The 15,462-nt window shown below is 48.0% G+C and overlaps 2 protein-coding genes across 2 annotated transcripts; both read left to right on the top strand.

Annotated features, from left to right (window-relative positions):
* The first annotated feature begins 353 nt into the window (after window positions 1-353).
* Window positions 354-6,720, top strand: LOC144948311 (uncharacterized). The gene is made up of 2 exons (XM_078877745.1): window positions 354-383; window positions 2,556-6,720. Exon 2 carries the CDS (start codon window positions 2,584-2,586, stop codon window positions 3,427-3,429), a length of 846 nt encoding a protein of 281 aa, XP_078733871.1. The 5' UTR covers window positions 354-383; window positions 2,556-2,583; the 3' UTR covers window positions 3,430-6,720.
* A 2,572-nt stretch (window positions 6,721-9,292) lies between these two features.
* On the top strand, window positions 9,293-15,205 carry LOC144948309 (uncharacterized). Its single transcript, XM_078877741.1, has 2 exons — window positions 9,293-9,344; window positions 13,290-15,205. The coding sequence occupies exon 2, from the start codon at window positions 13,324-13,326 to the stop codon at window positions 14,494-14,496; it is 1,173 nt and encodes a 390-aa protein (XP_078733867.1). The 5' UTR covers window positions 9,293-9,344; window positions 13,290-13,323; the 3' UTR covers window positions 14,497-15,205.
* The last annotated feature ends 257 nt before the right edge of the window (window positions 15,206-15,462 follow it).

Below are 15,462 nucleotides of genomic sequence, written 5' to 3' on the forward strand. Positions count from 1 at the left end.
GACAACAAAGTCTGTTACATACTGTTTTTTTCGGTAAAGTCACGTAGGTAAAAAATAAATACAATCACGACGTTTCGATTGCAACACAAGCAATCATCATCAGGTGGGAAAACCACAGCAAAAAAAAAATTCTTGCAAAAAAATTTTCTTTCAAAAAAAAATTCTTGCAAAATTTTTTCTTGCTGTGGTTTTCCCACAGACTCAACACTGCCCATAGACTCAACACTGCCCATAGACTCAACACTGCACCAAGTGGTTGGGGGGGGGACGTCCCCGCGGCGTGCGCGTGGTGGGTTGGAGAGAGACATGACGTCATGTCGAGCAGGGAACGGTGACGTCACGACCGAGTCAGGTAACGTCACGAACGAGTCGCCCGAGTCTGCGTGAGTCCGCGTCTTTGTGTCACTGTGGGAGAATCTTCACCCGTGTCTGTCTGTGTCTGTATGTGTGTCAATCTGTGGCCATCTGTGTGAGTGTCTGTGTGTCAATCTGTGGCCATCTGTGTCTGTATTCGTCTGTGTCTGTGTGTCAATCTGTGGCCATCTGTGTGTGTGTCTGTCTGTATCCGTATGTGTCTGTGTGTCAATCTGTGGCCATCTGTGTGTATCTGTCTGTATCCGTCTGTGTGTGTGTGTCAATCAGTGGCCATCTGTGTCTGTCTGTATCCGTCTGTGTCAATCTGTGGCCATCTGTGTCTGTATCCGTCTGTGTCTCTGGATGTGTGTCAATCTGTGTCCATCCGTGTACGTGTCTGCGTGTCTTAGACTGCGTCTATTTGTGTCTCTGGGGTGTGTGTCCGTCTGTGTGTGTCTTAGTTTGTGTCTATCTGTGTCTCTGAGGTGTGTCCATCTGTGTGTGTGTTAGTCTGTGTCTATCTGTGTATCTGGGGTGGGTGTCCATCTGTGTGTGAGTGTCTGTGTCTATCTGTGTCTCTGGAGTTTGTGTCCACCCACCTCTGCATCCATCCGCCTGTCTCTGTCGAGTGGTGGAGGGTTACGACACATTGATAAATAACGCGATCTAACCCCAAAAACGTTGATTATGAATAATATTGGTCGCGAAAGCCTACGTGTTAAACTGTCTCTGTCTTCATTTGTCTTACAGTGTCCCTGTCTCAATCTGTATTCGTCAGTGTGTCAGTGTGTGTCTCTTGTGTGGGACCAGTGGTGCAAGCGGTCAGCGCTACACTGCGCAACGAACCCGACGACACGAGTTCGATTCCCGCTCACGGTCAACACCAGTGATCGCGATTATCTGAACCGGTCATGGACCTCCTCCCCTAGGTCGACTCAGCCTCAAATGAGTAACCTGGTGCGGTGTGTAGTAAACATCACCACTGGGTAGAGAAAGGTGGCCGGGCGTGGTGTTGGCCACCCACCCCCTCGTGTGCCATGGTGCCAGCCTTCATAGGCTGCTACTCCCTAACAGCAACTTGCCTATACTCTTTGGTTCTTTTGGTAAAGTCATGTAGGTAGAAAAATAATAGATCACGACGTTTCGATCGCAACACAAGCAATCGTCATCAGGTGGGACAACCACAGCAAGAAAAAACTGCTGAAGTAGGCGAGAGATCTGCTGTGGCCCAAGGTTTTATAGGCCTCGGCAGTATGGGGGGAAGAGCAGAGGTCGCAACTGGGTACCCGATACCCGTACCCTACCCGATACCCGGCTACCCGTACCCGGCCGGGTACGGGTACCCTTTTGCGACCCTGGTGCGGCCGGGTATGGGTAGACCGTGAGTCACTGGTGAGTAACTTTGTCACTCAATTCCCAACGTCTTGTCTCTTCTCACAATTCAAGTTCCTAGAATCAACCCACCCGCGCCTGCAACATGGCTTCATCCCAGAGGTCGCAATCAGGTACCCGATACCCGTACCCTACCCGTACCCGGCCGGTTACGGGTAGGGTACGGGTACTGCCGGGTACGGGTACCCGTTTGCGACCCTGGTGCAGCCGGGTACGGGTAAGGAATCAAAACCCGTTTGTGACCTCTGGCACCCGGGTCACTGCAGTAAAGTGAGAGATGCACAGAGAGAGAGAAAGACACACAGAGAATCGGAAATAACAGCTGACAGGTAGGATGGAAACATCACAGTCAGTTAAGACTTTACCTGGTTAATAACGTCCTTCCAATGATTGCTCAGTTTGTACCCATCCTCTAGGTTGAAGTTGTGCCTGTGTTTATTTATCTGGATGGCTTCATGAACAAATCTCTGATAATTGCCGGTGGGTTTGCAGAGTACCCTCGTCTTGGAAAAGTCAATTCCGTGCGAGCCCATTTAAAAGTGCATCATAGCTCCCAGTGGCTTCCTAATATCGGAAGGGAAGAGCATTCCAGACTGCCACAGAAGAAGCGGATCTCAAAGCGCCACGCGACAATGCGCCGCTGCTTTTGGTGCTACGAGGATGAAGGAGAGTTCACGTAATGACGGTTCATGCTCCTGGGCGAGATCATCAGCGAGGTGTAGCGGTTCACCCGTGAATGGATATTGTGCGGTGGCACATCACGCAATTTTTTCGTTTTATGATTGTTGCCTTTCCCTTGCGTGCCCCAGTGCCGACGCGGAACGGAACGGAGCGAAGATGAAGATCTTCTGCCCGATCTGCAAGTGGCTCGTGGTCAGCCTGCCCGCCCTGGACGACCACATGAAGCGGCACAGGGGGTGGACGGAGCCCGCTCTGTTCCGGTGCCCCCACTGCCCGTTCAACACGGACAAGCTGAACGTGTTCATCGGCCACCAGGCGACGCACGACGTGCGCAAGTCGCACAAGTGCGCCGAGTGCGGCAAAGTGTTCATCGACGCCGAGGTCTTCCGCGAGCACCAAGCGGCACACTCCGAGGAGAAGCCCTACAAGTGCACCGATTGCGAACTGGCGTTCAACCGCTCGGAGGATCTTCACGAGCACCAAAAGACGCACGCCGGCGGCAAGCCCTACCACTGCACCGTCTGCGGCATGGACTTCACCCGGTCGGAGCAGCTCCGCAACCACCAGAGGATCCACACGGGCGAGAAGCCCTACAGGTGCGCCGAGTGCGACAAGATATTCGCCCGGTTTGACACCCTTGTTGCCCACCTGCGGGTCCACGAGGGTGGCAGGGCACGTCGGTGTGCCGCGTGCGGCAAGGAGTGTGCAGACTCCAGGGCCCTTCACGTTCACCAGAACGTCCACGGCCTGCCGTCGCGGCCCCCGTCGAGCGGCGGACCGGAGGGTGCCTCGGTTCAGACGTTCGACGCTCCCGTTCCCCGTGGAAACGGAGGTGGCGAACCGAGAAGACGGCGGACGTCCGGAGGCGGCGGTGGCGACCGCTCCTTCTCCACCGGAGCGAGGCAGGCGAAGAGAAACGCCCCCACCACCGCCCCCACTACCACCTCCTCATCCTCCTTGCCGCCACGCGCGGTGGCTTTGAAACGCGGCCGGCGGCAGTGAAGGCGAAGGCGACGTTTCCACGTGATGATGGTGTCAGCCACCTGGTTGCGCTGCTATAATTTGTGATGGCCCAGGTCACTTCTGAAAAAGAGCTTATACATAGCTCAGTAGGGGCCTTACCTGGTAACAATAAAAAAAAAAGTTTTTAAGTAATTTATTTACCTTTCCTATACTTTGCACTCCTATCGTTTTTTTTACTTTGTCGTTGTAACTTTGCGATCCCCCGTGCCCCTACTGGACATCTGTGACAAAGAGCTTCATAGATCATAGGATTGCCCCTGGATAAGTTAAGATTCTAACTCCGAAGGTTTCTTCATTTCCCCTCTCGATTGTGAAGCGGATAGACAGATAATAACGTTCAGGTCTGAACAGATTTACCTACGTACATTGAACTTCCCTTCACACCATACGTAGCCGACCATTGCTAATCGGAGGTTCAGGGGACGGGGAAGGACAACAAACTAAACACAAAAACAAGCAGCAGCTTCCAAACAAATGAGTTTGTCAATCTAGGCGATGACGCATAGCTCGCAGCGTCTTCCTGATATCGGAAAGAGAGCGTTTCAGACGGCCGCGGAAGCATATCGGAAAGTGTCACATGACGATGATGCGGTGACCGCCGCCTTTGATTCGACGGCTGAGCCCGAAACCGCTGCTGCTGCCGCTGCCACCGCCACCGCCGCCGCTGCTGTTGTGAATATGATCACTGGAGTGTCGCGTGGCGATGGTTTATAGCTCCTTGACGAGATCAGCAGCGAGGGTATCGCGGTTCAGTTGTGGCCACGCACTTTGTGTGACCATTGTAGAACCCTCTTCAATGGTTCCAAACACACACAAACACACATATATGCACCCTGTACACACATATATACCCCGTGTACACACACACATATATATATACCCTATACAGCGACTTCTTTACTTACGAATGAGTTATGTTCCAGAGGTAAGTTGCTTTGTTAGTAAGTCCCCACTTTACTCCTGTCGATTCCAAACAAGTTGTACGGCGTGTACACTAAACACGGGGAATGGCTTTGAAAGTTACGTACTCTCCTGTAGATGCCTGTTCTGCAGATGGAGATGTCACTGGTCCTTCATGTTCTGCAGATGTAGATGTCACTGGTCCTTCATGTTCTGCAGATGTAGATACAACTGGTTCTTCATGTTCTGCAGATGTAGATGGCGCTGGTCCTTCATGTTCTGCAGATGTAGATGACACTGGTTCTTCAAGTTCAGCAGATGTAGATGCTGCTGGTTATTCACTTTCTGCAGATGTAGATGCCACTGGTTCTTCGTGTTCTGCAGATGCAGATGACACTGGTTCTTCAAGTTCTGCAGATTTAGATGCCGCTGGTTCTTCACATTCTGCAGATGCAGATCCCACTGGTTCATCATGTTCTGCAGATGTCGATGCCACTGATTCTTCAAGTTTTGCAGGTGTAGATGCCACTGGTGTCTTCACGTTCTGCAGATGTCGATGTCACTGGTTCTTCACGTTCTGCAGATGTAGATGCCACTAAATCGTCACGTTCTGCAGATGTAGATGCTGCTGGTTCTTCACGTTCTACAGATGTAGATGCCACCACCATCTATTGAGCGGGGCGGTTGAACTTACGACTCTCGGTCCGAGCAGGCAACTGGACGCACCGTACCGGGTTTTTTCCAATCTCTGAAAGTGTGTAAGTCTAGTCTTAGTAGGTAGAGGAGTTCCTGTGCTGTATATATTTGAGTAACATTAACTTAAAACGAAAACACTTGCAAACTGCACCGGCTTAGGGAGTTGGGGTAGGAGGCACCGGATTTTCAAAAACACCGGACAATCACTAAATCGTCATCATTGTTTAAAATAACTTATTTTTGCACATTCTTGCTTGACATGTTTGTAGGTGTTGTTTTTTTCGTGTTTTATATGAAGTTGGCATAAAGAAACAATACAAATAGACAAAAAGTTACCACATTTACTGCATCGTACTTACCACTCTAATCTTTAAGGCCAATATCCATAATAGTTTTTTTGTTAGATTGCATAACTATAAATGTCGTTAAATCCGTCACCACCCGACACAGCCAATTAATAATAATTATTTGTATTTATTTGTAAGGCGCCTTTCTCTGTCTCAAGGCGCCTTGTAAGATTAAGGTTAAGGAAAGGCCAAGAGAGGATGAGAGCTACAAAGAATAAACGGACTTAATAATTTGTGGATTTTAAAAAAACGCGACTTAAAAGTATCCACATTGTCGGTTAAACGAATTTCCAATGGTAAGGAATTCCACGACCGAGGCAGAGACACAGCAAATGCCTGCTCACCGCAGGAACGCAGCCGGGATAGAGGTACGCACAGAAGGGCCGAGGGATTTAGGAACGAAACAGGAGGATTTCTCCACAAATATGGCTGTCGCCTGATGATGCTAGTTGTAATTACTGGCGAAACGTCGTAATCAGATTGTGAATGTGGATTTACTCTCCAACACACCCGTGTGCTGTACTAATGTAGAGAAAGTGCGTGTGTGGAGACAGTACGTCTGTGGAGACAGTGCGGGTGCAAAGACAGTGCGTGGACTAGAGCTCACGAGCAGACATTACAGGATTGATAAATAATAGAGCAAGTTGATAATTGGTTCTTTACCCTTCTATCTGGCAACAAAACTGACACCTTTTTTACAAGGAGTCATGTTTGCATAGACCGCAATACCTGCAGTCATAATACAAACAAAAGAACATAACTCTGATAATGTGCACTGTCCTTAAAGTTGATTGATCCACACCCGAGACAGCTTTCCTTAGCGCCTAGTCTCATATGGGTTGGACCAGATGACGCCAAAAGGCGCACTCCTTGTAAAAAAGGTGTCAGTTTTGTTGCCAGATAGAAGGGTAAAGAACCAATTATCATATTTTTACTGGCAAATGAGGTTCCCATAGAATATAGCAAGTTGTCACAAGGGGGAATCAACAGGGAAGTACGGGAACGGGCCAGAGAGTTCTAGAAAGGATGAGTGGCCAGGGGCGGAGTTAGGGACACGCCGGGGATAAAAGGAGGCGAGTAGCAAGGTTCAAGGCTGCCGTGGGATCGGGGTCGTCGCTGTCTTCACGCCGAAGGGAAATAATATTAATTATCTCCGTGACTTTACCGAAAGTACCAAGAATATGAATTCCTTCATAATCAACGTTGTTGGGTTTAGATCGCGTTATTTATAAATGTGTCGTAACCCTCCACCACCCGACACGGTCAATCAGTAATAAAGTGTCACGTTGACAAAAGACAAATAGTTCACTGCTTTAGCCCACCGGTGTGTTGAAGCGTGAAACTACAACAACAACAACGTGAAACCACAACAACAACAACAAAATTGTAAATGTTGTTGTGGTTTCACAACACAGCGGTGGGCTAAAGTAGTGAACTATTTCATCTTCTTGGTTCTTTCGGTAAAGTCGTCACGTAGAAGGGAAATAATAAAATAATAAAAAATAAAACATAATAAAATACAATTCTCACAATGGGAAATATTAAAAATAACATAATAAAATAAAATTCTCACAAAGGGAAATAAAATAATAATCAAAAATTATAAAATACAATTCTCACGACGTTTCGGCCACAACGCAAGCAGCCGTCCTCAGGTGAAGAACAGGTCTGTCGGAAAGACAGCGACAGACCTGGTCTTCACCTGAGGACGGCTGCTTGCGTTGTGGCCGAAACGTCGTGAGAATTATTTTATTATGTTTTATTATTTTATTATTTCCCTTCTACGTGACTTTACCGAAAGAACCAAGAAGATGAATCCCTGCAGTCACGAAAGCTTTAAATCGAAATGTCTTCACGCCGCCGTTGTCTTCGTGTCATCGTTGTCTTCGCATCATCGCGATTTACGCGTCATCCCTGGCCCAAGTTATCTGCGTCAAGCGCCCTAATCAAAATAAAGAAAGCCCTCTACAGTTTGTATCGTCCAAGAGTCATTACACTAGTAACGAATTGGCATATTCTGTTTACTTGACAAACCTTACTAATTGGCTGTGTTGGGTGGTGGCGGGTTTAACAACACATTTATGGATGTTTTTAATATTTAGGCCATATAACCCATACAAACCTCAATTAAGGATAGTATTTTTTTTATTAAGTTGTATGTATGTATTTTGTGTGCCACAGTGCCACCATTCTCTTTGTGTTTGTTTTGGAGGCATTTTTTCTTGTAAACAAAATGACCACCAAATCTTTAACGCGGGAGAACCTCCCTTCGTCGCTAAGCAACTGTGTTTGCGTTGCTAGGGGGAACCGGCGTTCCACGCATGCGCAGATGCATGCTATGGCACGCGGCTCAGTAATGATGATTAGCGTATACAGTAATCCCTCGCCACTTCGCGGTTCAAGTTTCGCTGCCTCAGTGCATCGCGGATTTTTCAAAATTAAAAATTCAAAAATACCGCCATATCGGCAGCCGTATTGCGGAAAGCAGCATTGTTTCATCGTGATGCGCGAGAGAAACGGTTTCCCAGGATGCCAGACAAAGAGAGAAACTCTCTCAGAGGCTTTGTACATACTGTACCCACGGGCACTCAGACAAGGCACGTGATTGGTTCCCGGCGTGATATCGACGAATGAGAGCACGAGTTGATGTACAGTATCCCGTGAGCTGATTGGCTGCGCATCATAATACGTATCGTATGAGAGCGAGAGAGAGTGAATGTATAATATTAAGGTTTTATAATGAAATAGATTTTAGTAAAATATATAAAGTATAAATATACATATTTTAAACATTCTGGTACCCACACACACATATACGGAAATTCCTAGGGGGGCCAATCCTACTTCACGGATTTTCACCTATCGCGAGGGGTTCCGGTCCCCATTAACCGCGATAAACGAGGGATCACTGTATTGTACAAAGTGTGATTTCCTTAATTTAGATTAGACTAACCTCCTTTGCCAGTAGCAAAATATGATAATCGGGTGTGGACCAATCAATTTCAAGGACAGTGCATACATGATCAGATTTGTGTTTTTTGTTTGCATTCCGACCACAGGTATTGTGGTCAATGTAAACATGACTCCTTGTAAAAAAAGGTGTCAGTTTTATTGCCAGATAAAAGGGTAAAAAAACAATTATCATATGTTGCTACTGGCAAATGGGGTTCCAATGGTGTAAAACTACAGATGTTCAGATTATTATATTGAAATTCTCTTATAATTATAAAATATTAAAAGTAATTATAACTATAAAAAAAATACTTGAAACTTTGTAGTATAACGAAGCAAAATGGAGAACGCAATTATAACAATCACATATTCATTTCACGGAATGAAAAGCCCTGGTAGAATCATTAGACTCAAAATGTTTAATAACAATCATTTTTTTACAAAATTGATGCTTCTCCATTCTCCCATGGAGAAACAAAATGCTCCTTCATGGAATAATTAAAAGATGACCTTAGTAAATTTAAATCATAAAATAGTTAACAATGAAAATGAATCAAAATTAGTGTTGTTATAAGAATTCTATTTTATTAACATTTATTTAAAGTTGCGCATTTTTATGTGACGTCACATTTTTCAAACCTCCCCCCCTCAATGTCTGACCCCCCCACCCTACCGGTCCTGACGTCATGTGTGTTCCTTCCCCACCGGTCGAAACGTCACGTCTCTTCGACCAACCCCACCCCCCCCAATGCTTGTGACCTCATGTCTCTTCGTCCCACCGCCAACCGATCTTGACGTCACGTCCATTCGCCCCCCCCCCACACCACCGGACGTGACGTCACGTCTCTTCGCCCTTCCCCCCCCAACGGTCGGGACGTCACGTCCCTTCGTCCTCCACCGGTCGTGACGTCACGCCCGCGTTGCTTGCTCCCACTTTGCTCGCCCGACGTCACTCGCACGCGACGGAAGGAAGCCGACGGAGGAGGGCGAAGAGCGTCTGTAAGTAATAGAGAGAGGGAGGCCGTGGGTTTAGAGGCCGTGTGAGAGACCGTGGGGGAGAGAGACTGTGTGTAATTGACTGTGTGTAATAGAGAGACCGTGGGAGAGACTGTGGGTGAGAGACCGTGGGGGAGAGAGACTGTGGGGGAGACTGTGTGTAATAGAGAGGGAGAGGCCGTGGGAGAGAGATCGTGGGAGAGACTGTGGGTGAGAGACCGTGGGGGAGAGAGACTGTGTAATAGAGAGGGAGAGGCCGTGGGAGAGACTGTGTGAGAGATTGTGAGAGACTGTGGGGGAGAGGCCGTGGGAGAGAGACTGTGGGAGAGATACTGTTGGTGATCTCCCCTTCCGCGCCATTTTTTTGTAAGCGCCAAATTTCCTGTTGTTTGTTTACAAACAACAGCGAACCACGTGTGGCCGCTTGCTCAGTCAGTCTCGCTTAGTAATCGGTCTCGGTCAGACGTGCGCTCATTCGCTGTGAACTCTGTGCAGTATTTTGTGTATTTTTGCATTAATTTTGCAATTAGCCATGGCCTCTAATCAAGTGAAGAGTGGTAATGTTGGTGAGAAGAAGGTTTTAAAGAAAATTGAAATCGAAGTGAAGAAGGGAATTATTGAAAAGTATGAGCGTGGTGTGCGTGTTACCGATCTTGCTGCAGAGTACAAGAAATCAAAGTCTACGATCTCGACTATTTTGAAGCAGAAAGAGGCTATTAAAGCAGCTAATGTTGCAAGGGGAGTTACAATGTTAACCAAGCAGAGGCCTCAAGTGCTGGAAGAGGTGGAAAAACTGTTGCTAGTGTGGTTGAACGAGAAGCAACTTGGAGGTGATAGCGTAAGCGAGGCGATCATATGCGAGAAAGCTAAGAAGATACATAGTAATTTGCGTCAGAAATACCCTTCTTCGAGTGGAGAAAGTGATGAATTTAAAGCCAGTAGAGGATGGTTGGAAAAGTTTCGTAAGAGAAGTGGTATTCATAGTGTTGTAAGGAATGGAGAGGCTGCTAGTTCTGACGCTGCTATTGCGGAAGCGTTCGCGAAAGATTTCGCTAAATTCGTGGAGGCTGAAGGTTATGTCCCGCAACAAGTGTTTAACTGCGACGAGACGGGATTGTTTTGGAAAAAGATGCCGAAGAGGACCTATATCACACAGGAGGAGAATGCTATACTCGGGCACAAGCCAATGAAGGACAGATTGAACATTTTGCTGTGTGCGAACGCAAGTGGCGATTTAAAAATTAAACCGCTAGTCGTCTACCAATACGAGAACCCTCGTGCATTCAAGCAGCACAATGTGAACAAGGCCAGACTGCCCGTGATGTGGAGGGCTAATACGAAGGGTTGGGTCACAAGGAGCTTGTTTTTGGAATGGCTGCACGAGACTTTCGCTCCCGCTGTTAGGAAATATCTTTCTGACAATCATCTGCCTGAAAGGTGCCTTCTTCTGATGGACAATGCACCGGCACACCCTCCAAGTTTGGTTGACCATATGGACAATGATTACGACTTCATTAAGGTCAAGTTTCTCCCCTCAAACACGACTCTTTTTCTGCAGCCCATGGACCAGCAAGTCATTTCCAACTTAAAGAAGCTGTACACTAAGGGACTCTTCACCAGGTGTTTTAATGTGACCGAAGAGACGTCTTTGACCCTGAAAGAGTTTTGGAAGAACCATTTTAATATTGTTCATTGCATCAACCTCATCGACAAAGCCTGGGAAGACGTCACGTACCGGACCTTGAACTCGGCGTGGAAGAAACTTTGGCCTGAATGCATTGCTGAACGAGATTTCGAAGGATTTGAGCCCCCTGTTGTGGAGGAGATCGTGTCCATGGGTAAGAGCATGGGTCTTGAAGTCGATAGTGACGACGTCGAGGAACTGGTCAAAGATCACGATGAGGAACTGACAATGGATGAACTCGTTGAACTCCAGAATGAGCAGCATAAGGTGCTCACTGAGGAGCAGTCATCGGAGGAAGAAGATGAAAGGGAGGTGATTAAAAGTGATGTGTTGAAAGACGTCATAGGAAAATGGAATGAGTGCCAGAATTTCTTTGAAAAGCACCACCCCGACAAAACTCTTACGAATAGAGTGTTGAACATGATGAACGATTGTGTCATCTCTCATTTCCGGAAAGTTTTGATGCACAGGAAAAGACGAGTCACAACAGATCGGTTTTTGGTGACTGTTGGTCCACCAGCTAAACGGATAAAAAAACAAGAAACCCCTGACCCAGAAATCCCTGAAGACGAAACATTAGAAGACGAAGAAATCGCAAGAGAGAAAACACCTGAAGGAGAACGTCCTTCCATCGCGGAGGCGGACTCTCCCTCAAAACAGTAACCTGCTCCCAAATCTTCCTCCTCACTTCCTTCATGCCGGAAGGTTTTCTCAGTGTTATTCAATGTTTTTACATTTAGTTTATTATTACATTAGAACCTCTGGTCATGAACGCTTCTGACCACGACCAAATCGGGTTTCGACCAAAAAATTTACAATTTTTTTAAATCTGGTCACGAACACATACTCGGGTGGCGATCAAACACGGCCACAGCCGATTTCCCACTCCGCGCCATTTTTTTGTAAGCGCCAAATTTCCTGTATTTTTGCATTAATTTTGCAATTAGTGAGTACGTAAATCGCTAGCATAAGAACCCGTTAATCTCTTCTCGCATCATTCATACGGTGATGCGGGGAAGTTAACGTTCATACGATATTACGGTGAATGCTTCCAAAAACAATACTGTACCCAAATATTACTGTTAACTTACTTTCAATAGAAACATGAATTGCTCAAACGAATATTCTCTCTCTCTCAGAATCCACCGACTGATGTAGCAGACGAAACAATCATCTTGCTGAACGATTTTAAATCTTGACGCGGCAATGTTAGTTTTCTCAGTGTTATTAAATTTTTTACATTTAGTTTACTATTACACTGTGGATTCTATGGCATGATTAACTATTTTTGTGCTTAAAAAGAAAAAAAACTATATACAGTTCGTAGGAGTCTGGAACAGATTAATCGTATTTACATACAATCCAATGGGGAAATTAGGTTCGAGTCACGACCAAATCGGGTTGCGACCAAAGTTATGGAACGAATTATGGTCGTGACCAGAGGTTCTACTGTACTGGGCACTTGGAGGCAGTCCCCCTCCAGCAACAATGTAGGGCAGAGGAGTGACGCTCAAGACAACTAGCAGAGCGCTGGGCTACTAAGAGTACCAAGTTTGCACAGTAGGGGGCACAGGCGGTGTATCTGTTCGTCATCTCAGTCAGAATCAGAATGATTATTTAGACTTCAGGAGGAGGAATCCGATGAGCTATTAATCTCTTTTCCACAGATGTCCAGTATGGGCATGGGGAGTCAGCAATTTACAACAGCAAACACACGATACACACAAACACGATACACACAAACACACGATACACACAAACACGATACACACAAACACGATACACACAGACACACGATAGGAGTGCAAAATAGAACAAACGGTAAGCAAGTCCAGAAATGGAAATTCATTGTTTAAGTTCGATTTATCAAGATTGGGCAAGGCAGCAAAATAACAACAGAACAGTAGCCAACTGCACTAGTTGGAGGTGCGGGGGAAGGACAACAAATTAAACACAACAATAAGCAGCAGTTCTAAATAATTGAGAAATTAGTTTGTCAATCTAGAATCTAGATGATGATTTAAAAGTGCATCGTAGCTCCCAGTAGCTTCCTCATACCGGAGAGGAAGAGCGTTCTAGACGTCCACCACAAGCAGCAGCATTTGAAAGTGACATGCGATGCAGTGGCGACCACTGCCTTTGTTCTACAGTTAGCAACCGGTGTCCGTGGTTTCTAGCTTCACGACTTGTTTGTGATACTTCATGGGGACTGGGTGCGGTGGGGGAGATTCATTTTCGTTTGTGTGTCTCACTCTTTGCCCCAGTACCAGGACGGGGACGATAAATGTTGGAGGAGAGATGAAGATCTACTGCCCGATCTGCAACTGGGTGGTGATCAGCCTGCCCGCCCTGGAAGACCATATGAAGCAGCACCGGCGCCGGACCGAGTCCGTGCTGTACCAGTGCCCCTACTGCCCGTACAGCACAGACAAAGCGGTCACTCTGATCGGCCACCAGAGGAGCCATGCCGACGAGAAGCCCTACAAGTGCAGGGTGTGCGGGGAAGTTTTCGCGAATTCGAAAGACTACTGCTCTCATCAGACCACACACATCAGACGTGCGCAACGCAGGAAGTCGATCGTCCCACCGCCAAGAGACGTCTCACCTGACAAGAGAATCCACGCGGGCGAGAAGCCCTACGGGTGCGCGATGTGCGGGAAGCGATTTGCCCTGTTGAAGGTTCTCGTCCAACATGAGAGAACCCACACGGGCGAGAAGCCCTACAAGTGCGCCACGTGCGGAAAGTCATTCGCCCAGTCGAGCACCCTGGGCATCCACAAGCGCACCCACATGGGCGAGAGACTGTACACGTGCGACGTGTGCAACAGATCGTTCACGCACTTGGGCACCCTCCTTGTACACAAGAAGACGCACTCGGGTGGGAGGTCCCTCACGTGCCCCACGCGCGGGAAGGCCTCCGAGGCAGGGACCCTCCGGGCGTGCCGGCAGGACCGCGCGGGCTCGAGCGCGTCGATGCCGCCGGCCCGTCCCCCCCTCCTCTGCCGCTGCACCCGCGGTAGGGCCAGACTCCACGAGGGCGTGACTGCCGCTGGGGAGGTCGTGGCGAGCCTCGGGGGCGAGGGTCCCGCAGCGACCCCCTCGGCAACCCCTTTGGTGACCCCCTCGGCATCGCTAACATCAGAACACGGCGAGACCCTCAGCTTCGAGACATTGCCAGGGGTTAAGATAGAATGCGACGGTGAAGATCCTCCCGCCTCCCGACCGAACATGAAGCGGGAGCCCGGAGGGATCGCCAGCTTTGAGACATTTCCAGGGGTGAAGGTAGAATGCGACGGTGAAGATCCTTCTGCCTCCCTACCGATCATGAAGCGGGAGCGCGGAGAGATCGCCAGCGTCGAGACGTGGCCAGGGGTGAAGGTAGAACTTGGGTGGGAGGACTTTTCAGCTCCCCTCTCGATTGTGAAGCAGGAACAGGAAGAAAGCCCCGGCTGTGAGACCCGGCTGGGGTGAAGGTGGCACACGGGTGGCCGAGTCTCTGCTTTGGGAACGGATGTTGAGGTCTACGTGGGATGTGTGAAGGAGAAGGCTCCAAAGCAAGCATGTCGAGTGAGAGCGAGTCCTCGACTGGGACCTTTGTTAATTTTGGTGGCGCGGGTGGAGGATGTGTAATACACAGAGGGGGCAGGTCTCTTAGAGCGGAGATTAAACACTCGAGAAGCTGACCGAGAGAGATAAATGTTGAGAAAATATCGCGTAATACATTTGTAATGTGAGGCTATATCCGGGTCATTGACGGATCACAACTCGTCACGATGATTGGCTCTGCCGGTCCTGGTCCATAGCCAATGGGGGGGAAGCCTAGGGGCGTGGCCCTGACGTAATGGAAAGGCGACAGCTGTAAGTAGAGGATTGGTTCTGCTGGCTTTAGCCACAGCCAATGGGGAGATGAGTCAGGGGCGTGGTCCCGGGAGCCTACAGTGGAGTCTGGAAGATTCCATAGAGGCTAACCAGGATTGGTGGAAACGTACCACGTGACCCGGGTATTAAATCGGGGTGGAGACGAACAACACGTGGTCAGAACTGGAACGAACGAAGGGGAGAGGCCACGCGAGAGCGGGGGTCCAGGCTGCCATGTGGCTGCATGCGTCTCTCTCTTCTATCCCTCTTACGCTGTCAGCAGCGTGAAGGAGTGTGTAATGAAAGACGAATAAAGACCGGATTCCAGAAGTCGCCTCAACGACCTTTATTACACATTGGCCGTTCTAAAGCATGAGCGCATCTGCACGACTGTGAAAATACACAACGTGGAGGCAATATGTTTTGCTGTGAGAACAGATACACGTGAAGTGAAAACTACGTAGACTCTTGTTTTATTTTATCAGGTAAGGCCCACCACTGAGCCACATAGCTATATACTCTTAGATTTTTTCAGTAAAGTCACGTAGGTAAAAAATTATATTAAAATTAATAAAAGTA

The sequence above is a fragment of the Lampetra fluviatilis genome, chromosome 48 (genome assembly GCF_964198595.1).
Source record: "Lampetra fluviatilis chromosome 48, kcLamFluv1.1, whole genome shotgun sequence".
Lineage (NCBI taxonomy): Eukaryota > Metazoa > Chordata > Hyperoartia > Petromyzontiformes > Petromyzontidae > Lampetra > Lampetra fluviatilis.

Excerpts from the sequence above, each read along its gene's own strand:
- LOC144948311 (XM_078877745.1), top strand. The coding sequence starts at position 2,584 with ATGAAGATCTTCTGCCCGATCTGCAAGTGGCTCGTGGTCAGCCTGCCC.
- LOC144948309 (XM_078877741.1), top strand. The coding sequence starts at position 13,324 with ATGAAGATCTACTGCCCGATCTGCAACTGGGTGGTGATCAGCCTGCCC.